Raw genomic sequence first — 23,794 nt, 5'->3', positions numbered from 1 at the left:
TTTAGTTTTTTTATTAAAACATAGATTAGAGGTTATGATGAGCTGAGGCATGATCTTGCACGCACGTTTGGGATCCAAGGACAGCTTGAAGATTCGCTAACATCAGACTGGAAACTTGTGTGCGTAACTACATTGATCATGAAAAAGATATACTTCTTGCCGGTGATGATCCATGGGAGTAAGTAGAGAGCTATCACATTCTTCAACATAAGACCATTTGAAAGTTCCATTCCTTTTTTATAGCTTTTGAAACTTTGGATTTTTGCAGGGAATTTGTAAACTGTGTTCAGAGCATATTTCATCAGGTGAGGTTCAACAAAGTTAACATAAGCAACTTGGTATGAAGAATCAAACTCAAGTCTTTATTTCAGATTATGTTCTCAGGCCGTTTATGAAAAAAATTTCCACAATTGGGGATACAAATTGCAGGTTTACAAAGATATAATAAACTAAGAAAGGATAGCCATCACATCTGAAGCTCTCAGAGCAATGTAGTTTGAACCATCTTTGCCCTTGAAGTCGTTACCCGCATACTTGGAGTAAAGAACTGTGCTTCCAGTGGATATCGATAGCGGCTGAACCTTACCTTCCTCATCTAGAGTACCTGGTCCAACTGCTATCACCTGCCAATAAGCAGAAAGGATATTACGTATACTTGGCACTTGTACATTGGGGGATGGATATGATATCAAGTGTGTGCTTACTGTGCCAATAGAAGGCTTCTCTTTGGTAGTCTCGGTTAGCAACAACCCTCCAGCTGTTTTCTCCTCTGCCTCAGCAACCTAAGCCCACAAAATTTCAAAACAAAAGCTTACTCTGATTATCAATGTTCTTGCATGCACAAGCAATGAGATTACTGAGATAAGCACAAGAGGCTAACCTTAATGAAGACTCGGTCATTCAAGGGCTTGAGATCTTTGATGTCCTCTGTCTCAAGAAGGCCAACAATGTCATCTTCCTTGAGAATGAGATGCTTCTCATCGTTGAACTCCACCTCAGTTCCAGCGTACTTGGAGTAAATGATTTGTGCTCCAGTCTGCACCAGGAAGAAAAGGAAACACATTTTCAGATGAACTTAATAGCAGAGAACGAAGCAAACAAAGAAAGAGAGGTTTGAGAGGCTGTTACAGGGACAGTGATATCGATTTTATTCTTCCCAATAGTTCTTCCTTCACCGACAGCAACGACTTCTCCTCCTTGAGGCTTTGATTGAGCAGTAGATGGAAGTAAGATACCTCCCATAGTCTTCTCCTCTGCCTCCTTGATCTTCACCAAAACTCTATCTCCCAATGGCTTAATTGAAGTATACTGTAAACAACACAAGAAACAAAACAAAACTTATAATGAACCTATCCAAATATCTAACAAGGCTACCATTAAGTTACAAACCAAGCTTGCAATGTGAAAGCTAAGTTTTTTTTCAGACTTCATGTAGAGGATTGAGATAATACAAGAGCCAGAGCTATAGAAACAGCAATCAAACATTCAGATAAGTTACACATGTTCAATCAAATACGTTCGTTCACACCAACTAAGACAAAACTACGAATCAAAAACACAGAATCGAACAAGTAGTACCTTAGGAGCAACGACAGAAGCAGCTCGGACAACAAAAGAACGGAACTGGCTCTGCTTAAAGGTGCCTGGTTTCAAAGTTCCAAACTTTGCACTCGAAGCTCTGAGACCTTCAAGCGAGGCTAAGCTCCTGGCTGACACTGTCACTGGTGATGCTGTTAGTTGTGTCGCCGCCATTTCTGCTAACAGTCAAAACACACATAAAACTCTCAGTTAGTAAGGTTCCACCCAGATTTGTTCAACTGTTGAGCGAACCCATTACTTTCTCCGCCCAAAGTTGAGACCTTTATGTTCAATTCTAGTTAATAGACAGTGAAGAGAGAGTGGGTAAGTAAAGAGAAAGAGATTCGTACCTTGAGGATAAGAATGTGACTTTGGATGATAAAACCCTAAGAATTGCAGAAGAGATAGATAGATAGACTAGAAACACACACGACTCTCTTTTTATTGCGAGGAAGAGAACTCTATCTAGAACGCTCTACCGGGTGGGTGGGTGGGTTAAACCGGTCGGATCGGGTCGGGTCGTTACCTAATCCTCTTAGCACACTTTTTATGTTTTCTTTCGTCACGCAAACATATTGTAACTGTTGTTGTTGCTGCTTAGTATAAATGTCACAGTAACCGCATAAAAACAATTATTTTCAGAGAAATGAACCGTTAGTCACTATAAGCCAAAATTATGAAACTCATGGTAAAATATAATAAGGGAACCATTGTTTCTACTCCGGCAGCTTCTCTGCACCTCACTGCAACATCAGAAAAACTAGACATTTCGAAAGACGGTTTTCTACTTCTCTCAAAATTTTGGTTGGATTTTTCAATGTCGTTTTCGAGTTTTTTCAATGTCGTTTTCTAGTATTATAACTGAAATTTTTTTTAGGGTTTCTTTTGTCTTTAATAATCTATATCTTTTGTTATGTTTTAGTTATGTTAATTTATCAGTTTATCGTCAAGTATCTCTCTGATTGTAACCGAATTAGCCAATCTTTAATATAATGTTCGGAAAAAAAAGGAACCATTGCTTATGTACAAACCAGAATTAACTAAAAGAAGTTTAACCAATCCAATTTCTTCAAACCAAAATACAATTGACATTGTTTGTTTGTGAGGGTTGAGAAGGTCATTAGGGTGACAAAACGTTCAAGAGAACACAGTAACAAAAACAGATTTCCAGAAACATAAATTTCCAAAAATTTCAGATTAATCGACTCAAAAAGACAAAAAGTTGAGTTAGGTTCTGTTCTGTAAACATGGTCGGACAAAGCCAGGGTATGGTTGTTTACCTGTACCAGAATAAATACTATAACTTACATCTCAGGCTCTAGTACCTCAATGTTGTATAAAAAGCTATCAAAAGGCTCACAACCCCTTTCTCTGCTGATGCAAAAACATTATATCATTGCGAAAAGGATCTCATTCCACGTATCAGGAACACCAGGCAAGCACCAATGGAGACAATCCTGACCTCCTCTCGAAGCCGAGACACTAAACCTTGATATATGCCCTTCGTCTCTAACACCAGACAACGCCGTTACGTCCAAAAGCTTAACCCCAGTGCCTTTCACCGCATGCCCCGCGCTGTAATCACTAGACTCCTCTTGCAAAACCTCTTTCCCAATAGACATCGGCGTCGTGTTATTACAGCTCCCTCCCGTGTTCCACTCCCCTCCCACAAAATGTCTCGGGGAGAGGCTTCTGTAGAAGGCCTTAAGACCCGGATGGTTAGTGAGCTGCGAGCTAACCCAACTCACAGTGCTGTGGATCGTGAAGTTCTTGGCGTCCCCAAGAGCGGCTAGCTTCCTGTTAGCGTTGGGGACGCCGTTCACGTGCATCACCCATCTGTTGCCGTTGAGCTTCCCTCGGTTCCAGTGGTGGCCCGTGTTCATCACCAAGACATCGATCTTGTGAAGGTAATTGCGTAGAAACGCTGGTGGGCGGTCTAGATGCATGGCGTGTTCGGTTAAAGGGTTGGAGATTTTGATCGGTTGTATATCGCAGAGGGTTGATGACCAGTGGTAAAGGACCGTTGTGTTGGTTTCTTGGAATCTGTAAGCCCATCCACCGGGACGAGCTCCGCCTCTGGGAGTTATGAATCCAAACTCTGGTCCCACGTCGTGGACATTGAGTCTTTGTTTGCCTCCTGTGATCATACACATCATGGATTGGAACTGTTGTCTTCCTAAGGAGTCTCCAACGAAGGCTAGGGTCTTGTTCTGCATCCTGAGAGGGGCATTTGAGAATAAGGACTTGATGGGAACACTTGGCTTACCACAGAATGTTTTTTTTTTTTTTTTACCTTTTCAAGAAGTTGGAAGCCTCAAAGTTTTCCATAGAGCAGTCTTTAGGTTGCCATCTTAACCTTTCGAAGGCGAAGTCTTTACGTTGCATCAACCTGCACGCCCACATAGAAGCAAGCCACGGTTTGCAACGACGTCCTGAATACAAAGGACGGTGCTTGTCCACGACCCATTTCCCTTTCGCGTAATTGCAACCTGTTATATTCACAATGAGACAGCATCAAGACGGTTTAGAGACTTGAACTAATATGTAGAATAATGAACGCTCCTAAGATAATTTGCCCTCTACCTTGATTGGTGATGGGAGCTGTTGAAGTAGTACCATTATCTTTCTTGGCTTCGTCTGCTGCAAGAGTTTTATTATCTGGATCTGAAGTAGTCTTTTCAATGTGTGTTGTCTTTGGCTCGGCCTCACCGGCAGCAACCTCTTGTTTCACCTGTTTTAATTTATTTTCTTCACTAGTTGGTGTCTTCTGATGCTTTGGCTCACTTACAATAACTTCATGTTCTACTTGTTCTAGATTTTTTTCTTCACTAATAGGTGTCGTCTGATGTTTTGGCTCACTTACAATAACCTCATGTTCCACTCGCTCTAGGTGCTTTTCTTCAATAGTTGGTGGTTTCCCTTGACTCGTCTCACTGACACTAACTTCTTCCACTTGTTTCTGTTCTTGTTCTGTATCTTTATTATCAGTATGGTCCTCTTTGGTTTGCTCTGTAATAGAAAAGCAGGAAAAGGGAATAAAGCTATGCCAAGCTTAGTAAATCACAAAGAGTCTTAGAGAAAAAAATTTGAGCAGATCACAAGATGCGTTATAGAGCTGGTGTAAATGATTGAACATTACCTTTGTTTAGAAATGGTGTAGCTGATGTGTAGCTGTCTTTAGTTTCAGTATTCTGTGCCGTAGTTATTTTCTCAGCATTTTCTTCTGCCATTGACAAAGAACTCGTCATTATATTTTTATACCCCAGGATCTAACTGTACTACCAGTTTCAAGAACATCTACAGTAATTTATGAAACATAAACGGGAGAAACTACAATGTACTTAAAAATATTGATTCTTTTTGGCCATATAAAATTTTAGACTGATGTGGTAAAAAGAGTAGTTTTAGCGTCATGGTTAAACCTGTTTCGAGCTTTAAAATTTGACTTTCACGTGGAAGAAAGGCCATGGTTGGATTACTATCCCATGTCCATATGCCGACGGTTGCACAAACAAGCACAACAAGTACAACAGAGATATGCCTAGCACTCCGTTTAAGAGCTCCTCTTTTCATCCTAAAAAGATTTCAATAAATAAGCTGGTAAAGATTTCATTCCGTCACACCTATTAAAAAAAAAACTAAGGTGGCAGCCTTTGATTCTCCTAAACAGATAAAAATCACATCACCACCCATCAAAACATACACATGTCAGCAAAAAAAGAAGAAGCTACAATCAACTAGGAGATGTCTACCTATATCTATGGAGGGTCATATGCTTCTCAGGCGTTCCAGAGAAACTTTCATTCACAGTATAGATCAAGAAGCCTTATATGTCCAGCTAACTCGATGTTCAGTGTGATCGACACCAACTTATATCTCATTATTAGTAGATTCCTTGTGTTGTCAAATCATATAAGATCATCGGTGTTTAGCAAATAGAAGAAAAAAACACATCCTTAGACCACCATTAACGCGAGATCTTAGGAGAGGTGCTTAGATTATTTTGTAATTAAAGAAAAAGAAAAATGACAATTATCTGAAGCAGCAACGCTTAATTAGGAGAAGGAAGCGCCGGGTCTTAAGGGACACGTGTTACAATTAGAGAGAGTTTGGTCTGAAACTCCTTTCTCTCTCTCAACGAGCAAAGAGATGATTCACTACTCCTCTTCTTCTTCTCGGTTGATCTCCTCCTCAGCAACACCAAAGCGTCTCTCTTTTCTTCTTTTCCATATTCTTTATGTTTCATTCTTTCTTAAATCGAAAAACCCTTCAATTATAATTGGATCTGTTCTTCAAGAAGAAGATAAAAGTCTGTATCTTTTCGCAGTGAATCCTTCTTCAGCAACAGGGTCTTGGAGTTTTCTACGAAATTTGATTTGGGTTTTCGTTTTTTAGGTTGAATTGGCAAAAAGGGCCCATCTTGTGTTCGATGATATTCCCCAGAGAGAAAAGGCGAAGACTTTTTTGTATTTGGGATTTTTGTGTTGTTTTGTGGGAGGGAATAGAGAGAGATGGCAGGTGAAGATTGGATAGAGCTCAAGTTTAAATTCGCTGATGGCCTAAAGCTAACATATGTTCCATCGTTATGTTTGCTTGTATAAAAAAAAACTTCATATTCTTTAGTTCTTGTTTCTGCCTTTCCATCATTTTCTTTGTTTCTGTAATGTTTTAATGTCTACCGAACGTTTTATTGGCTTAAGTTATTAGGTACTGAACTTTGTAAATTTGAGAATTTAACAGATAATTAAAAGGTTATACTGTGGCAAGAAGATTGATGACCGAAGTTGTGTATTGCTTTTCGCTGTTTAGATGTTTTGTAACCTTGTTTAGAATTTTCTTGCTGCTTAAGGTTGTGTTGGGACTGAAGTTTTCAAGTGTTTCTCTCTGTTTTGATAGACTCAGAAAACATTCCTAAGACTGTAAATGATGTGAAGCTCATCAATGCCGGGAAGATACTAGACAACAATAGGACACTGGCTGAATCAACGCTTCCCGTTGGCGAACTTCCCGGAATGGTCATCACTATGCATGTTGTTCTTCGCCCTCCTACTTTAGACAAAAAGAGCCGTAAATGTTTCTTTGCCTTCCTCCTATGCTAATATAAAAGCAGGCTTCCTTTGATTCTCTAGTTGCTTGTGATTATGGTATTCAGATTCCAAACTTCCATGTTTTGCAAATGGTTTTATACATATATTCCTATAAATTTTATCTTAAATAAAACAATGCTTAATTTTTTTTAAGAATCTCAAAATAAGATCCTTGCATTGGAGGACAAAAATTTAGAGGTATCTTATTTAAAGTTTTTAACACACATTTATTACTAAAAAATGATTAAGCACCCCATTAGGGGTGCTAGAGATAATCATGCTCTAAACGCACTGATCCCATCACAGGAGACACCAAAAGTGCATCCAAGAAAGAAGAGTTTAATCCTCTTTTTTTTTTGGTCAAAAGAAAAATTTAATCATTTAAGAGTCAAATTTGATGGGTAATCATATATACAATTAGCTAAATTAGTATCTCCCACCTACCAAACCACTGTTCCATTCAAACTAAAACTGGTAAAGAAAACACGTATTATCTGAATTTGATTGATGCAGTAAGAGTTATAGAGAATGAGGCAATACTACAGAACAAGAAAGGTTTGATCTTTGATCTCCAAGTCAGAAAGCAACTAAACTAATCTCTCCTCAATATTACTAATTAAGGAAATTCACATTAACACTCGGCAACACGAAAGGAAACGTTTCCATATTTGTGGTACGATCAAAAAAGGAGACAGTTTTATTAGAGACGAAACAAGTGGACCAGATTGAAACGAGCGAAGCGAGGAGCATAAACTGTATATAAGATCGAGAAAATACCTGGAATCTCTGGGTTGCTTGATGTCGGCGATGATGGAATCCGAGTCACCGGAGAAGCCGTACACAGAGAGGCGTGTGTGTTCAGAGGAAGCTACGTCGGACAAATTGAATATCAAATTCAAATAAGAGAAGAAGACAAAATTTTCGACTTGGTTTATATAATAACCTTAATAATGACTTGTCGGTCGTGGAATCGTATTTTAGTGACTTGTAATAAAAGTCTCTTTGTTCTGTAATTGCTTGGGAAACTTGTTTTGTCAAATCCAACATCCACGTGTCATTAAAATGTTGAATGGTTCGTTCAAATTTCACAAAACACTTGGATCACTAACTTTCTTGAATCTGATTAACCTCTGTAGGCCTGGGCATTCGGGGTCCCAATCGAGTTTCAATTTTATCCAATCGGGTTTCGGTTTTTCGGGTTTATCAAAATCAGCCCCATTCGGATTATATGAAAGTTCGGTTCTTGACCGGTTCGGGTTCTATCGGGTTCGGGTCGGGGTTAGTAAATCTTCAAAGAACCGGTACAACCCAATATATTTTCGGGTTCGGGTCCCAATCGGTTTTTCGGTTTCAAAGTACTTGATTTTTACCTATTTTATAACCAAAACATGACTAAAATCGGTTCTTTAGTTTTAAAATATCTGATTTGTACCAATTTTGTAACCAAAACTTAAGTAAAATCGATTCAAAAATAAGGAACATAAAAGAAAACTAAATAAATAAAAACATAAAACGAAAACCAAGTTCTCATGAAATGAGAAACATTGTTTAACGAAAACAAAATCAAAATCTAAATACTTCAAGATTCAACGGCCATCTTTATCCATCAACCTTCATGTAATAGAACCAACAACCTTCATGTAATAGATAAGTATTTTAGATGTTCAATATTTCTTAGTGTATTTTGGATACATATTAGGAATTGAGATCATGTTTGGTACAAGATCTTTTCGAGGTTTTGAATGTTTCGGGTTCTATCGGATATCTATTTAGATTCGGGTTCGGTTCGGATAATACCCATAACCCGAAATACCACAAAACAAGATCCATTCGGTATTTACGTCGGGTTCGGATCGGTTCGGATTCATTTTTATCGGATCGGATTCGGTTCGGGTTTTCGGGTTCGGTTTATTTGCCCAGCCCTAAACCTCTGGATAGCCATCTAACTTTTATCACTGTTTAGTATGCACTTTTCGAAATTTTTTGATTAGTATACAAATACTATGATTTGTGAAAAAAAAATATACAAATACTATGATTTTATAAATAAAGTTAAACCATCAGTGAGTCCATCACTCAAATAGCTCAAGAAGGCCCAAAACATACTTGTGGATCTTCTTAGAGTAGATATTAATATTATTTAAAGCCTTCCCGCCTCAAAACATGAATCAGTACGTCCATCTGATTGGCCACAGTATGTCAACCTGACTCACTGATAGAGTACTTTCTTTCATTTGTGGAATGATTTTGAGAGTTTTTTTTTTTTTTTTGAAGAAGAAGCTATATGCTGTAATGATATTCCTAAAGATATCACAAAGAGTATTATAAAGATGTCATTGGAAGGTCCTTCATAACTGCTGGCAACGAAATATGTCAAGGAACATTTAATAATCTCTTTAGTTATAGGATTTTGGTGTATTTTTATATCTCTATTTTATGTGCTCTAGATTTAAAGATCTTATCATGCAAAGCACAATCCTTGATGAGTTTGACGGAATAAACTTCGGCTGTTGCAAAGATTTATGGATATACATGGGCGCATTTATTAAGTATAGCAGCCATAAATTTGATATTCTATTGTTCAAATCTCAACAGTTTGCAAATAATCAATTCGAACTAGATTGTTGATCCACTGGTTTATTCGAGAATAAACTTGCTAAAACTGTATACTGAAAAACCTGCTCACTCCAGAATTTATTCTACACTTGGATGATCTGGAAATCACATGGTCCTAATAAAAAATAGTAACACATTTTGGCTTATATAAGCCAAAAGACCACAAAACGCCGCAAGTTCGTAAAGAAAAAAAATGTTATTAACGGTCGAGATTAGAATAAAAGTATAACAACAATAAGTGGGTGTTCTTATCATTCATGTGAAAGACAAAACAAGGCCAGCTGTAAAACTCGGTTTTCTTTCACTGGTAGTGGTACCACATAATGTACATCTTTGATATATTACGCTTGTATTTAATGAATCAAAGTGAATTCACAACTAAAAATAGACAAAACTAGTACTGCTCCACTGTGTTGTATCTGTTGTACCAGCATATATGGAGAAACACATGAGCGAGCGACAGAGACAAATAACATGTTGCTTCTTTACGATTCAAAAACGTAACTTGTTGTGATTGGTTACCTAGCTTTCTTGTTTAAGAACACGATTCTAAAACGTAAGTAACTATATGAGTTTTAATGATTGATTAGTGTGAAAAGAAAATACTGAAGACACTGTTATATTTGGTTCATTGATACAAAGATGTATATATGCACCATAGGAGATCTGTAAGATCAGTGATATCTCCTAACTAGTACATAATCAAAAGAATCTTTCTAAATATCAAAAGCAACACCAAATGTACCTACACAATTATTTTGTATGATTCCTTCGTCAGTCCATTTAGAATACGTATATTTCATTATTGGCAATTTGTCATCAAGCGAAAAATATATGGTACACTTGCGTACTAATTGAGGTTACAAGTAAATAAGTTTTAAGTTTTTTAGCTAGTGACTAATTATCTATGCCACTTACATATTTTAAGACTTTAAATTTTCAGGTTTGTCCCTTCTAAAATCTGTTGTGTTAAAGTAGTCGTGATCTTGAAATGTAATAGACATACTTGTACGCGTGCAGAACATGCATTTGAAAAATCTTACATGCTATATAGTATATTAGTATGTGTATGTCATCAAATCTCATCGAAAAATGATTTGATCTCACCCCCAAATATATAGAGTTAAATCAACTTATAACCAACAACATACCACACATGTAACAAAAACTACAAATAGTTTCCATTACGATGGACCAGCTTGCTTTCAATTCATTCCAAGAAGTCAAAACGCTTCTGGTTTAGTTAGATACTCCCCTATAGTCGGGCAATCTTAGGAAATCTCCAAGACAACTTTGTTTGAACCATTGATCAACATTTATCAGGATTAATGTTTCTTATTTTAAAAAAAGGTTGGGCCTAGCTTACATCATATGGTGTATCATTCCATTATTATATTGTCAAACTATAAAAGGTTATATACACTTTGTGGTATGGTTGGAAAAACGTTTTAATGTTTTTATCTTTCCAGGTCTAAACTTTAATCAATATGTTTTTAAAAACAATATATATATATATATATATATATATATATATGGCACTCGTCTTATTTTAACTACGTGCCTTTCTAGTATAAACGTTAGATCTTCATTAAAACTATACAGAGTATCAACTTGATATAAAGATTTGTTGTTGGGTGAGGGAGGGTGACCACAAGTTTTTTGTTAGTATGGTTGCTACTTGCTACCTTATCATCTAAGTTAAAATTCTCATAACCAACGTTATTGATGATAAGATATTTTGCTATTGGATATAAAAATGATGCTGAGCCATTGATTGGTTTGATTTGATTCTAAAATTGTTGAAAAGCATGACTGTGCAGATAAGTAATTAGATATTATAAACAAACTTTTACTAGATGTTAAATGGAAAAGCAGAGATAAAACATAGACTAAAAACAAATGTATTAAAGTCAACAAAAAGAGTGTCGATATATATAGAAGAGAAAAGAGGACGTATGGTATAGGAAAATGAGCTTTCTAAATAGACCAATGACAAGTATCGTGTTCAAGCAGAAAGCTGCAATACTTTTTAAGCCTCCCTAGAGCACGTTCCTTAATGTTAAGATGAATTAATCTTATGAAATGGGGGTACGATTATCAGGCCTGACGATTATAATTGTCACATATCCCTCCTTGAATATTCAGTCCCGGCATGTGATGTTGTGTATATAGTACAATGTATATTTGGCTTACTAAAATAATTTAAAACGCAAAGGTATTCTAGATTCTTCCTACATTAGCCCACATTGATTTGCCTTGAGATTACATCTCCATGGAGAGTGGAGACTTATGCTTCCATAGTTTCACAATTAACTTTTATGTTTACCTAAAACAATTAGATTTTATTTTGCATAATGTATTTAAACTTTTGGGTTTATTTAGAAAAACATACATGTTTTAAAAAAATCAAATGAGATATATAATAACCAAAGATATACTTAATTCGCCACTCGACAGTGAAGAGTATTGCTTCAAATACTAGATACCTTCTCTCTCTTATATAACCTCATCTCTTTTTTTTTTGTTGGAACGTTAACCTCAGTTCAGGTCCGCGTTTCTCTTATACCTATGGTTCAAGAACCTCATTAGTTAGTCTTACTATTCATATCTCTATGTTTTAAACTAAATTTTATATTAAAATAAATATTAATTACAGTCTATAACATCAATATTCCAAATATAAAAAATGCCTAAATATTATTATTTTTTAAATACAGCAGGAATAACAAATTATTGTTGGGCTTTAACTTATGACTTTAGCTTTATTTATTTTAAAAGCATTAATCCTAACCAATCATGATATAGCTTTAATTTTAAAGTTAAAACCTTGTTGCATAATCTATAGCTTTTTTTGTCATGTTTTACTCTTTTAATTAAAGTAATTATTAAAATGATTTAGAAATTGTACTATTTTTCTACAGTAAAAAAATATAAAGCTACGAAAATAAAACTACAGCCTAAATCCTACAGCTACATTTCTACATCTATAGATCAAACAATCATCATCATTATCTTATCGCCTCACAGTTACTACATGCTGCTGCAAACTATTTGGTCATTATTATTGTTATTGGCTATATACCAACAAAATGAGATAATAAAACATTCAAAGATCGATTTCCTCCGGTTATTTTAGTTCTCGTGTAGTATATTTTCATATCTTACCACATACACAAATAAAGAATGAATCTAGACAATTTATATGCAATATATGAAGATCTATTTGATACGGAAGATTACATAAAATTTCCATAGAAAAAGATTGTGTATCGTAACCGTAAGATTTCATAACTATTTTATAAATATTACTTAAAAACGGATATCAATAATTGTCCATCCACACCCACATGCAAAATTTCAAGAAACAAACAAATAGTTTCTCACCTCATTATCTCACTCACATGAATCCAAATCATCCTCCAACCTCACATTTATTTAACATTATACATAATAATTTCCTCAAAGAAAACACAAAAAATAAAATTATATATAAATTTCCTCAAAAGAAAATCAAAATAAAAAAATAACAGAGAGATATATCTCCATGTATATCTCTATATATATATCCAATAAAGACCACCTGTGCATGAATGATATAACCTTAAATCTAGAAAAGCCAGAGACTCTCATAACACATAACTCATTATTCTGATCTCAGTCTGGTCATTTTCCACAAACTAATGATGCCCTCATCATCATTAGCCACGGATACCATCACTAAGCCGTTGTCCTTGCCGACGGTGGAGTCAGTCACGTGTGACACGTGCGGTTTCACAGAAGAGTGCACGCCGGCTTACATCCACCGCGTCAAAGAACGGTACAAGGGACACTGGCTTTGTGGGCTCTGCGCGGAGGCGGTGAAAGACGAGGTGGTTCGATCTCCGACTCGAATCTCCGTCGAGGAAGCTCTCCGCCGCCACACAACGTTCTGCCACCGGTTCCGTTCTTGTAGTCCAGACGAGGAAGAAGATCCCATTTCAGTCATTGGTAGGATTTTACGGCGGAGCCTCGACGGCTCTCCACGTCGAACCACTAGGACGAGCTCGAGTGGAGCTTTGCCGGGGATCGACGGCGTAGAGTCGCGACGGTCGCTTCTCCGAACTGGGAGCTGTTTCCCGTCTCTATCTACTTAATCAAATCTGTTAGTTGTAAAGATCTTTTTTTTTTGTATTTCCTTAATTTTCGTTTAAGACTGTTATTGTATTTCATTACATTTTTAGGTAGGAGAAAGGGTTAGAATCCGAGGATTTCCTACGACGTTAGTCTTTCTTCATAAGTGAGTTAATAAAATGGTTAATGAGCAAAGCTCAGATTATGTGATATCTAGATTTGCAGTACTTAATCAAATGTAAGTTTTATATGTGATTAATTGTATGTTGAGGTTTGTGGCTGGAATGCCACTAAAGGTTCAATGTCTAGTACACATAGTTAATGAGTTATACAATATATGTAGCTATGAGAAGAGCATAAAACAAATTAAACAATGGACGTGCGGCATCGGTGTTAATAGTTAAGGTTTTCTATTGTTGAAACTTGCTAGAATGTATAGTGTTGCAAAACAAAAGTCTGATAAAAATGCACGTTTATGGATTAGATATGTCGCTTGTTTGTATCATTATTCATAATAAATATATCGCACGAATGATGTTGATGAGACTGCTAATTCGTAGATACATTAACTTAAATAATAAGAAATCCTCCTTTATTTTGCTCAATCATAGTTGTCAAAACTGAGAGCGTTTTAAACAGGATTTTTTTTTTTGTGTTAGCCAATTGCTAACATATTTATACAACAATGGTTTATTTAAAACAATAATTGTAATGCAGAAAATGACATATATACCTTTAATGGAATATAAGATAATTACAAGTACAAGTAGAAAGAGCATATAAGCAAGATAGATATACATGTGAGTGTCTTGTCATATCTCAACTGGAAAAATATTTTTTTTTAAATCATTTCTTAAATATCGACATTATTTGATCCGATGCTGTCTGACTAGTTGATCTGACTTGGTTATGATATTGATTTAAGGGCCCTTGATTTAAATAAGATTCAACAACCAACTATTTCAAATAGTATAAAAGTGAAACTCTATCAAAGCCAAATTAAACTCAATTTGGTCATTTCACAAAATAAAAAGAGGCGGGGGACAAGCAACGCGCATGGGTCAATGGTATATACTGGAAACATAAACGACTTATGTAATGGTTATGAATTACGAGAGAAAAAACACTACAATTGTTTTTCAATGCATCTTTAATATGCATGCCACTTGATTTTGCTTCAGTAAGAAAAAATAGGGGTAGTTTTTGTTACATAACCACTACAGAGGGTACCACTTTAAAAAGTACTACAAATAAGATATACATTTTGAAAAATAACAAAAGACATACGTAATTTTTCAGTTTTATAACTTTTATCCATGCATTATTGTGTAATAAACTCCAAGATTGCATAATTGTTTCTGCTATGTCTATCGATCGGTAGAGCTCTAAAAATAACTTGTGGATTATTAAACAATAGTAATCAAGTATCTACTAATACATATACTTTCACAGTCAACTTGAAAGTCATCAATGTTTACCAATAAACTATATATGATCTACTATATTATGCAGTTTTATCATTAAATCATATATATGCATGCACAACATACCATATTTATCACACCATAAGGCAATGCATGTGTCATACAAACTCGTATATTATGCTAACTGATGCAGATGTTAATAAAATCTTCAGAGTTCTGACCCATGGACTCATGGTGCATGTTTACCTAACCTAGCCATAGCAATACAACATTAGTACGACATCCCCTTTGTAGCCCTAACTAGAAGAACATAAAAATCTAGCATGTTAGATCCAGTTAAAATGGATATATATGTATGCACATGTATAAACATATATGTCATATGTGAATGCATGACACATGCGGGGGGATGTATGATAAGGAGATACAAGTGTTTCTTTGTTATATTGTCACATCACTTTATTGTTTGTGTGGCGCAATGGGTCCTTCCTCTTCATTTTGTTGCCCACTTTTCTTGTACACTCTAACTTGGCATTTTGTTCTCTATTCGTTCAATAATTGTTTTTAATAAAGGTCAATTTCATGTTTTGGTTTATTTCTAAATATTCCGGTCATTTTTTTGTTGTTTGAGTTAAAAATATCTCCAGCCCCTTTCACAATATCTTTTGAATATACCCACTAATATTTGTACCCACCGTTCCATAAATTATTGCATGCCATAATTAATTAACTTTAGAACTATGTGAATATAAAACTAGGGTTTGTTAATAGTAATAATGATACAATGCTAATGGAAAAACAGATAATCCAAATCTGATGGATTTTGAGTTATCTCGATATGGGTTCCAGATATTATGAGGAGTATCTTAACCAAATATATTATCATTTTTGATGTATCAAATTTTAAATTTTGTATATATATATATATATATTTATTTTTTTTTTTTAAATGGATTATACTTCAACAAGATCTAATATCTGGATCATGTGATCATTGTTTAGAGTGGACAATGTCACATTCATATTCTAAGTTCTAACAAATTATTTAGAGTGGTAAACAAACATTATTAAAAAAAAAATCAGAATGTAGTGCTGTCATTGACAAATATGATTTTATCAGATTTTATTTTTCTTGCTGTAGAAGAGTGGAAAAAATAACCAATGTATGGTTTGTTGAATCGGTTAGAACATAGAGCATGATTGTTTCAGTTTGGTTCGATCGAACTCGAGTTAGTTGGGGTATAACATACAAAGTATATAAAAGCCTCTGACTTATTGGTAAGCCCAGTGGGCTATAATATAAGCCCATAATGATAATTATCTTGTAAACAAGTCAACAATCCACTTATTAGAACCTACGTTGCACGGAAGCTTCATCGGACGTCCGCTTCCCGCTTTGGAACCGGAATCGGAATCGGAACCTTGTGGAAGCTTACGGAATCTCGCTTCCAAAATGCTTCTAAAATATTCTTTTTAAAACACATTGGAAGCTTACAATTCTATTTTAGAATCACGCTTCTATTCTTTAAAAAAATTCCATTCTTTAAAAAAGACACAATATCATATATAGATGAAAATATAAAATTATAGTTTTTCATTTATATAAAATCCAAATTTAAATAGTATTGAATAGAGAGAATATAAATATATAAATATTAAAATGAATACTATAAATTATCTTTATGCATTGAGGTTTTATTAAAGATAAATCGTATATTCAAATATATTGTGTAAATTAATCATGAAGTACTAAAAATAAGTAATATAATATTTTATTTTATTTTAAATTTAATTTATGTGTATTTCATAGTTTTAATCTGAAATCATTTCAATTTTTTTTATAAATGAATAAATTCTTTATTTTAAATTTAAATCATATAAACTTTAGTCTTAAATTTTTTAAAAATTCTTATATATTAACATATATGTATATATGGGTATACGCTTCCAACACGTACCCGCTTCCTAATTTTTTGAAAAATCTCGTTTCTGTGCTTCCATACGCTTCCGCTTCCACGTACCCGCTTCCGTTTCCATGTAACATAGATTAGAACAGCACTTCGATAATTTCTCTCGTTTCTACTTCTTCTTCTTCTTCTCATCGTTTCAACTTGATGCATCAAAGCTACAATTCTCTTCGATTTCTGGAAAACCGATTCATGGCTCAGTTACATCCTCACCTTACTCGCTTGCTTCGTCTTCGCCGCCTTCTACCAGTACCTTGAGAACCGCCGCCTCCAGTTCAAATCCCTTTCGTCCACCCGTCATCCTCCGTCTCCTCGCAGCCGGCGTTTCCGCTCCTCTTATCCCCAAATCGAGCACCAGATCCGCCGCGAAAGCTGCGTCGGTGGTGCTTTACGGCGTGAATGCGGCGATCGGTTACTTGCTGATGCTCGCGGCTATGTCCTTCAACGGAGGCGTTTTCATCGCGATTGTCGTCGGGTACCTAGTGTTCAGGTCTGACGACGACGGTGTTAACGCGGCTGTAGAGAATCCATGCGCGTGTACTTGATTCTGGTTCTCATCGAATGTTCAGACAAGAATTGTGTGTTGATATGATGCTTGTGTAATACGGTTACAGTTAGTTGAGTTGGATCTATGACAAAAGTGTTTTGTTTCTGTGTAATTAGTTTACTTACAGTTGTCGTTTTCTTCACTGATCTGACTATTATCAACACCGATCTAAATGCGTTTCTAGGCCAACTCTCAACCCCAGCCGGCCCAGGCCTAGGCCCAATAACAACACATTTGTTTCAATATAAAGATCCATGATTAATTTTTAGATGGCTTGAGCAGAAAAAAACCACACATGGTACTACTTCAAAACTTTCTTCATGCAGTGTCTTGTAAGTTTTGAGATTATATTCAGGACGAGATCATTTCCACGTATCGTCCACCGAATTAATGGTTTAAAATAATAAAAGCTCAAAATTCAAAGAGACACAGAGCCTTAAAAGGGGCAGAGGAAGGTACGTAACTATCCATGATAGCTACCTTAATTACTGCTTCTGCCACCCACATCCCTCCTCTTTCTTCACTATAGAGAGAGAGACTCAATAACCTCTCTCTTTGCATTGTTTTTCTCACTAGCCACTTCTTGTTTTCCTTCTTTCTCTCGAGGGTCACTGCATGTTTTGTTCTTGACTCGAACCATTCCTCTCTGGAGTTTATACTACCGGAGAAGATAAACTCTTGGGACAATGTCTGCTCCTTCATGTAGTGTCGGAGGAGAAGTTGGTGGTGAAACATGTTCGGCTCTAGCTAAGTCGTCCCTGCCACCGCCTCGTCCGAAGTCTCCGCCGGAATATCCAGATTTGTACGGGAAACGCAGAGTGGCGGCGAGAGTCCAGATGCTAGAGAGAGAGATTGGTTTTCTCGAGGTAAGTTAATTAATATTTTTCATTATTAATTCATTTTAAAAGAGTACTATCTTTTCTTTAATCTGCCACATTTTGATTACTGTGAGGAAAGTGTCCGAATATTTTGAATTTCATGATTCATTTGTTTTATTAGTCCCAACTCCTAGCTAAAACAAATTGTATGTACTGTACTGGCTTCTGATTATAAAGTTAATTAATCACTAGTGCTCCTTTACTAAAAATTTTGCGTGAATAATCTTGTAACTTTGAAGAGGGGTGTGTGTGTGTGTGTGAGAGAGAGAAAAGAGGTTATTGATTTGCTTAAACTTGGACCCTACTATATCCAGGTTGGTTTGGACTCTGGACTATTGTGTTATGTTTGACAGCAAACTATGGAAAACAAGACATTTTATTTACTTATTTTTCTCTTTAATGCTTTCCACATTTATATCAAATAATTTTCAAACAAGTACTCGTATGTATGCAAAGACCTTACCCATTTAAATTAATTGCATGCTTTGATTGAAAATTAATTTGAATCATTGACAAGATTCTTATATAAGAACTTTTGTTATTTGGGGATTCCTATGCTTTTCATGTAGCCTCTACTCTTAATAAAATATTACAACCATAATTTTTTGCTTAATTAAATTACGTCCTTAATAGGTGCTAAGCTTGGAAATAAGTATTTTGCTATATAAATACAAAAACGTCTGATGATCTTGTAATGTGAAGTGATGGATGAGACGCCCATTTACTGTGATGTTTGCATCACTGAGACATGTGTTCGCTCGTGCATGTGTACTATGAAAGTGAGTGCTTAGTCAAAGTGAGTATTTTTTTTTTTTGTCATCTGGTAGATTTATATTAACTTGAAAGGGGAGTACACAAAGCCAGCAAAGATGATTAAACCTTTCTGGAGCCATAAGCCGGTGAGGTGATGAACACCATCCGGAGGCACAGATTGATACAAATTTGAAACTAGAAACTAGACTAGATGAAAGCACATAAGAGGAGGATGGTTAAGATACATGAGATTGCAACAATGGTGAAGTTGACTGGATACGGACGATGATTAGAGAGTGAGAGCAGTGCACACCTAATTAACTGAGTTTCAAGGTAGTATCCAAGAGCGCTTCCAACAGCGAAACCCGCTCCAACACCACACAAAGAACTACCGGAAACTCAATCACAATTAACACACGCTGAGAAGAACAAAGAAGTAGACTGGAGGAACAAGAACATCACCAAAACATAAACTGAATCGCGAGAGGTTAGAATCCTTAACCGTAGCTGAACACACTCTTCAATCCCAACTTCAACTCGCCATTGGACCTTGAGAGGGCTCTCTACGCGCCTCATACGCACCAACTCCTTGCCGTAAAAACTTTTAGGAACTTACGACTTATTCACACAGCCGGTAACTGGATAAAAACCACTCGAAATCCAAGACTAAAACGATCACCTCGGTGGAAATCGACCAACAATGAAGCATTTGTTCTGTTACACATCTATCTCCTTCTGATCCTCTGGTGGTTGTTTGGTCAAAGTGAGTATTGAAAGTACAATATAAAGAAAAAGAAGAAAAGGAAAAGAGAGAAAGGGCGAAGCATTAGAGAGGCAAAGTAGAGAGAAAGCTGAAAATATCTTTAAATATATATATATATATATTGAATTTTGTTAGCTTACTTTTTTTCCTTCTGAAATCCTTTGTAGTTTCTAATATAAGTTTGGCTTTTGCATATCAATCAATTTGTGAAAGTTTTTGTTTTTATTGCTATTTGTGTTTGGAAGGACCATATCCTTCTTCTCTTCATTTTGGTTTAATATCTCCCCTTATATTTTTACTTTGTATAATGTGTTTTTCATATACTTTGAGAAAAGAAAAATCATTCTTAAACTGAATGTTGTCATGAGCAGGGGGAAATTAAATTCATCCAAGGCGTACAACCAGCTTCCAGATGCTGCAAAGAGTAAGATGATCTCTCTCTGTTCAGTGTAGTTTATTTGGTAAAAGTAAATATGTTTATGGAATCTCATCTATGTTATTGATATCTTGCATATTTGCATTGTTTTATCCATTCATTCATAAGCATTTTCATCATATAGATTATGATTTAGACATGTTTAGGTTGCATTTTGCATACATGAGTCTATATTAGGTACTGGAGTACCACATGAGGTTATTTGGAGCTCAAAAGAGGTGAAAAGGTGACCATTGGACGAACCGAGCATGGGAGCGACCTCCCGGAGCGACATCACGAAGTCGCTGTGTCCCACTTCTCAGAGCGACCTTCCTAAAGCGACGCCATGAAGTCGCTCGCGTTCTCATTACTCCGAACAGTCTTAGATGACCCTGGAGCGACCTCTCAGAGCGACCTACCAAGGTCGCTCCCGATCCAGAGCGACCCGTTGGAGCGACACACCAAAGTCGCTCGCGACCTCTCGCCCGGAGACACCAAAAATCGGCCCTGGAGCGACTTCCCGGAGCGACACCTGCAAGTCGCTCCGCGTTATTTTGCTGCCGAAAATCATGATTTCTCAGGGACCTTTTTGCAATTTATTTTGGACGTTTTGCACTTGGAAAACCTATGTTTTAAACATCTTTTGTAGCCACCAGGGCAGATTATCTTTTGATCTATTGAGAAATACACAAAAACTCTCTGGAGAAGTTCATCTCTTGGATTTTGATTGTTATGTTCTTGTGTTCTTGTTGATTTCTTATCTATTTCTCTACATGATTAATCTGAAATCCAATATGGGTTTAAGAGGAATCATGGAGATTAGTGAGTAATCACCTTTTGAATTCATGGGTTAGGGAGATTAAGGGTGATTAGATTAGAGCTAGGATGTTTTAGTGTAGATCATTCGTATCTCCTTGCTAGTAGAGTAATCATAATGCATCTTCTGAGTTCGCCACTCAGTTGTTGATCCTTAGGCATTTCTCACCCGAAAGGTGTTCGATGAAATGCCCGAGACAACTCTCCTAGGCTTTTAGTATACTTTGCCAAAGACATTTGTTGTTAAAGATGCTAAGATAGCTAATAGACTTGTTATTAATGATTGCTTTCATATTATTCAACCAAAGACATTTGATGTTTGAGATATGTTAGCAAATGAGCATTCATCTAGACATAGAGCTTGTTTAGAATTGTGTCTAGGCTTAAGGTTGATAGTTTGATTGATCATTTGCCATCCTTAGTTCGATACTTGATCACCCAAGGTCTAATCCCTATGCCCATGAGTTCTCTTTTCCCTTAGTTAAGAAAGTATCATTCTGTTATTGCTTTTTAGTTTTAGTCATAGCTTAAAACCCATCTAAATCATTGGTTGCACTTAGATTAAGTGAGTACTTGCATTCTCGGTGCTTTGATATCCCTCAGAACTGGTTCGACAATCTTTTATACTACAACATTTGTCTTAGGAGCCTTGAAAACTCCTAACATCAGTTATATATGTTTTTTTTATTGTGGCAGGGTCTCTGATTTTGTCGTTGCAAATTCTGACCCATTGATCCCTGCGTAAGAATATGTCTATTTCACTCAACGGCTTCAACATTTCCGTACCCTTCCCGCACTTACGATTACGTTTTTTTTTTAATACGTACAGACAACAAAAGAGTCAAAGACACGGCCGGTTCTGGAAGTGGCTCTGGTAAGAACTTACCATCCTTTTCATTGTGATTTATATCCACTTCCTTGCGACCAATATATGATAGTTGCCTGCCGTCAAATAGAGAATGCAACAGGTGCATTGTCACATGATCTTAATTTCATATTTATATTCTAAAAGAATTTTGAATAAATTATATATAAAATTAAGTACATATAAATCGGAGGATTTTAGTAAATCACTTACAATATGAATTGCATGTTTGATATTCATAATGAGACCGTCCAACTAATCAATTGTTCTAAGATTATTTTAAGGTAATGCTTGATCTTAAATGGATTGACGGAAAAAATATATATATTAACAACAAGATATGATACTAATCAACTAACTCGTTGCAGTTGCGGTATTCCATGTTTGAGCCTAGCGAGTTTCTTCTGTTGCTGCCGATCCAACTGTTCGTGCCATCTGAGGAAGCCCAAGTGCTGTAACTGCACAAGTTGCAACTGCACTGGTTCCGAATGCTGTGAAGGATCATGCTGCTCAAATAGCTGTTATTGCCCGAAACTGAGCTGCCCGAGCTGTTCATGCTTCCGAGGTTGCTGTTGTTCTTGTCCGGACTTATCTTGCTGCCTACACACCTGTCTGAATAAGAAGAAGAAGAGCTCCTGTTGCAGCTGCAACTGCAAGATCAGATGGTCATCTTGTTTCAGATGCCCCAAGGTACAACTTTGTTGTTGTTTTTGCAATTGTAAAAATCTATGTTCTAATCCTTGTTGTTTAGCTTTCTAAACATTATTATAGTTATAGGTATTTCTCTATAGTCATATTTTTGTTCATTTCTTCTTCTTTTTTTCTAAACATTATTATAGTTATATGTGTTCATTTCTTCTTTATCTGCTTACTATCTGTAACAAACTTGTGGATATATTTTTTTTTTTGCTTTTTGTAAGTGATGTTTTCTATTAAGCGAGCCTCTCGTGAGATAGCATTTATAGAAAAATGACAATTCCAATGAAATTCACACGTTAATATAGCTATGCATTATTCTTTGAGGTAACTTATTACATAATTAATTAATTATATCATCTTATATCTACTCTATTAAAATAGAGTCCTATTTTTTATCTACCATACACAAGTCTATGTTAGACCATTCATTAGAAATTTAACTAAACATTCTAAAATTACTCATATATGATATTTTCCTAACAAAAACAATATATATCTAAATAATAACATTTCTAAAAAAACATAAATATATTGTCATTAAGTAATCATCATTTGATTGTTTCTCATATTTAATATAGACCATATTTTATATATTTGAGTAACTAATTTTGAAATTAAATAGTATAGTCCAATTCTTTTTAAATTATCAAATTAAATTTTTATATAAAAAAAAAATTTATTGGTTGTAACATTTTATGTTGATATGTTTAGTAAAAATAAAAACATTAAACTGAAATATAAAATATTAAATAAAATCATATTTTAAAATATAACAAAAATAATTTAATTTATTCACATAAAAACATTTCGAGAATAAAAATTTCTAAACAAAGAAGCTAATAATTTTTTTATTAATTCATATAAAACTAATGTTTAAAATTGAACTATTAATATTGATCTTGCATTTTAAATAAATAAACAAAAATACTTCATTAATATATGATTTGTACAATATCATCAAACAAATTTCAACAAATATAAATTTTCAAAATAAAAATTATATACATAAAATTGATATTAGATATATATCTTTATAACATATTTTATATTTTAAATATTAATTTAAAAATATAAATATATCCGCACGGATGTGCGGGTTAATATCTAGTTTCAATTCATCGTGAGATAATTGTTTATAATAATATATGTTTCAACATATTTTCGTTTTGCATTTTAAATCACATGGACAAATTAACATACGATGATATTTTAGGATATATAAAGTTTGCCGTCAAGTTCAACGCCTATGGTTGAGTTAATTTTGTTCGGTACATGC

General features: G+C 35.3%; 4 protein-coding genes, 1 long non-coding RNA gene and 1 pseudogene across 8 annotated transcripts; 4 read left to right on the top strand and 2 right to left on the bottom strand.

Moving 5' to 3' along the window:
- Positions 1 to 339: 339 nt before the first annotated feature.
- Positions 340 to 2,142, bottom strand: LOC103856460 (20 kDa chaperonin, chloroplastic). Of its 2 annotated transcripts, none has more exons than XM_009133565.3 (6): positions 1,929 to 1,995; positions 1,579 to 1,757; positions 1,129 to 1,308; positions 881 to 1,036; positions 705 to 782; positions 340 to 623 (listed from the first exon to the last, which is right to left on the bottom strand). In XM_009133565.3, the coding sequence occupies exons 2-6, from the start codon at positions 1,750 to 1,752 to the stop codon at positions 450 to 452; spliced, it is 762 nt and encodes a 253-aa protein (XP_009131813.1). In that variant the 5' UTR covers positions 1,753 to 1,757; positions 1,929 to 1,995; the 3' UTR covers positions 340 to 449. The 2 variants fall into 2 exon arrangements, with proteins under 2 accessions (XP_009131813.1, XP_009131811.1); XM_009133563.3 differs by having other exon boundaries at positions 342 to 623; positions 1,579 to 1,754; positions 1,929 to 2,142.
- LOC103856458 (protein trichome birefringence-like 16) lies at positions 344 to 7,937 on the bottom strand. 2 transcript variants are annotated; one of them, XM_033287843.1, is made up of 10 exons: positions 7,443 to 7,937; positions 5,001 to 5,152; positions 4,718 to 4,801; positions 4,162 to 4,587; positions 3,872 to 4,067; positions 1,929 to 3,795; positions 1,579 to 1,754; positions 881 to 1,308; positions 705 to 782; positions 344 to 623 (listed from the first exon to the last, which is right to left on the bottom strand). In XM_033287843.1, the coding sequence occupies exons 2-6, from the start codon at positions 5,149 to 5,151 to the stop codon at positions 2,967 to 2,969; spliced, it is 1,686 nt and encodes a 561-aa protein (XP_033143734.1). In that variant the 5' UTR covers position 5,152; positions 7,443 to 7,937; the 3' UTR covers positions 344 to 623; positions 705 to 782; positions 881 to 1,308; positions 1,579 to 1,754; positions 1,929 to 2,966. The 2 variants fall into 2 exon arrangements, with proteins under 2 accessions (XP_033143734.1, XP_009131809.2); XM_009133561.3 differs by lacking the exon at positions 7,443 to 7,937 and adding an exon at positions 5,331 to 5,561.
- Positions 5,658 to 6,813, top strand: LOC103856459. The gene is made up of 2 exons (XR_004456338.1): positions 5,658 to 5,785; positions 5,974 to 6,813. It is a non-coding gene; the product is annotated as an uncharacterized LOC103856459 (long non-coding RNA).
- A 619-nt stretch (positions 7,938 to 8,556) lies between the features above and the next one.
- LOC103856457 lies at positions 8,557 to 13,681 on the top strand. Its single transcript, XM_033289121.1, has one exon. It carries the CDS (start codon positions 12,962 to 12,964, stop codon positions 13,412 to 13,414), a length of 453 nt encoding a protein of 150 aa, XP_033145012.1. The 5' UTR covers positions 8,557 to 12,961; the 3' UTR covers positions 13,415 to 13,681.
- A 3,249-nt stretch (positions 13,682 to 16,930) lies between these two features.
- LOC103856456 lies at positions 16,931 to 17,471 on the top strand (annotated as a pseudogene).
- LOC103856455 (guanine nucleotide-binding protein subunit gamma 3) lies at positions 17,401 to 23,637 on the top strand. 2 transcript variants are annotated; one of them, XM_033289119.1, is made up of 6 exons: positions 17,596 to 18,195; positions 20,095 to 20,147; positions 21,651 to 21,695; positions 21,784 to 21,828; positions 22,188 to 22,626; positions 22,673 to 23,637. In XM_033289119.1, the coding sequence occupies exons 1-5, from the start codon at positions 18,016 to 18,018 to the stop codon at positions 22,576 to 22,578; spliced, it is 714 nt and encodes a 237-aa protein (XP_033145010.1). In that variant the 5' UTR covers positions 17,596 to 18,015; the 3' UTR covers positions 22,579 to 22,626; positions 22,673 to 23,637. The 2 variants fall into 2 exon arrangements, with proteins under 2 accessions (XP_033145011.1, XP_033145010.1); XM_033289120.1 differs by lacking the exon at positions 22,673 to 23,637 and having other exon boundaries at positions 17,401 to 18,195; positions 22,214 to 22,350.
- The last annotated feature ends 157 nt before the right edge of the window (positions 23,638 to 23,794 follow it).

Source organism: Brassica rapa, chromosome A03 (assembly GCF_000309985.2).
Source record: "Brassica rapa cultivar Chiifu-401-42 chromosome A03, CAAS_Brap_v3.01, whole genome shotgun sequence".
In the NCBI taxonomy this organism is placed as follows: Eukaryota; Viridiplantae; Streptophyta; class Magnoliopsida; order Brassicales; family Brassicaceae; genus Brassica; species Brassica rapa.
This window is presented reverse-complemented; position numbering and strand designations above follow the sequence as displayed.

What these genes read in the sequence shown, in the direction of transcription:
- LOC103856460 (XM_009133563.3), bottom strand. Translation starts at nt 1,752, where the DNA reads ATGGCGGCGACACAACTAACAGCATCACCAGTGACAGTGTCAGCCAGG. An exon ending in CTTCTGTCGTTGCTCCTAAG is followed by an intron (nt 1,309 to 1,578) that starts GTACTACTTGTT and finishes TGTTGTTTACAG; the next exon opens with TATACTTCAATTAAGCCATT. An exon ending in AGAAGCCTTCTATTGGCACA is followed by an intron (nt 624 to 704) that starts GTAAGCACACAC and finishes GCTTATTGGCAG; the next exon opens with GTGATAGCAGTTGGACCAGG.
- LOC103856458 (XM_009133561.3), bottom strand. Translation starts at nt 5,350, where the DNA reads ATGACCCTCCATAGATATAG. An exon ending in ATGACCCTCCATAGATATAG is followed by an intron (nt 5,153 to 5,330) that starts GTAGACATCTCC and finishes AAATCTTTTTAG; the next exon opens with GATGAAAAGAGGAGCTCTTA. An exon ending in AATTTTAAAGCTCGAAACAG is followed by an intron (nt 4,802 to 5,000) that starts GTTTAACCATGA and finishes TGTCAATGGCAG; the next exon opens with AAGAAAATGCTGAGAAAATA.
- LOC103856457 (XM_033289121.1), top strand. Translation starts at nt 12,962, where the DNA reads ATGATGCCCTCATCATCATTAGCCACGGATACCATCACTAAGCCGTTG.
- LOC103856455 (XM_033289119.1), top strand. Translation starts at nt 18,016, where the DNA reads ATGTCTGCTCCTTCATGTAGTGTCGGAGGAGAAGTTGGTGGTGAAACA. An exon ending in GCTTCCAGATGCTGCAAAGA is followed by an intron (nt 20,148 to 21,650) that starts GTAAGATGATCT and finishes TTATTGTGGCAG; the next exon opens with GGTCTCTGATTTTGTCGTTG. An exon ending in CGGTTCTGGAAGTGGCTCTG is followed by an intron (nt 21,829 to 22,187) that starts GTAAGAACTTAC and finishes AACTCGTTGCAG; the next exon opens with TTGCGGTATTCCATGTTTGA.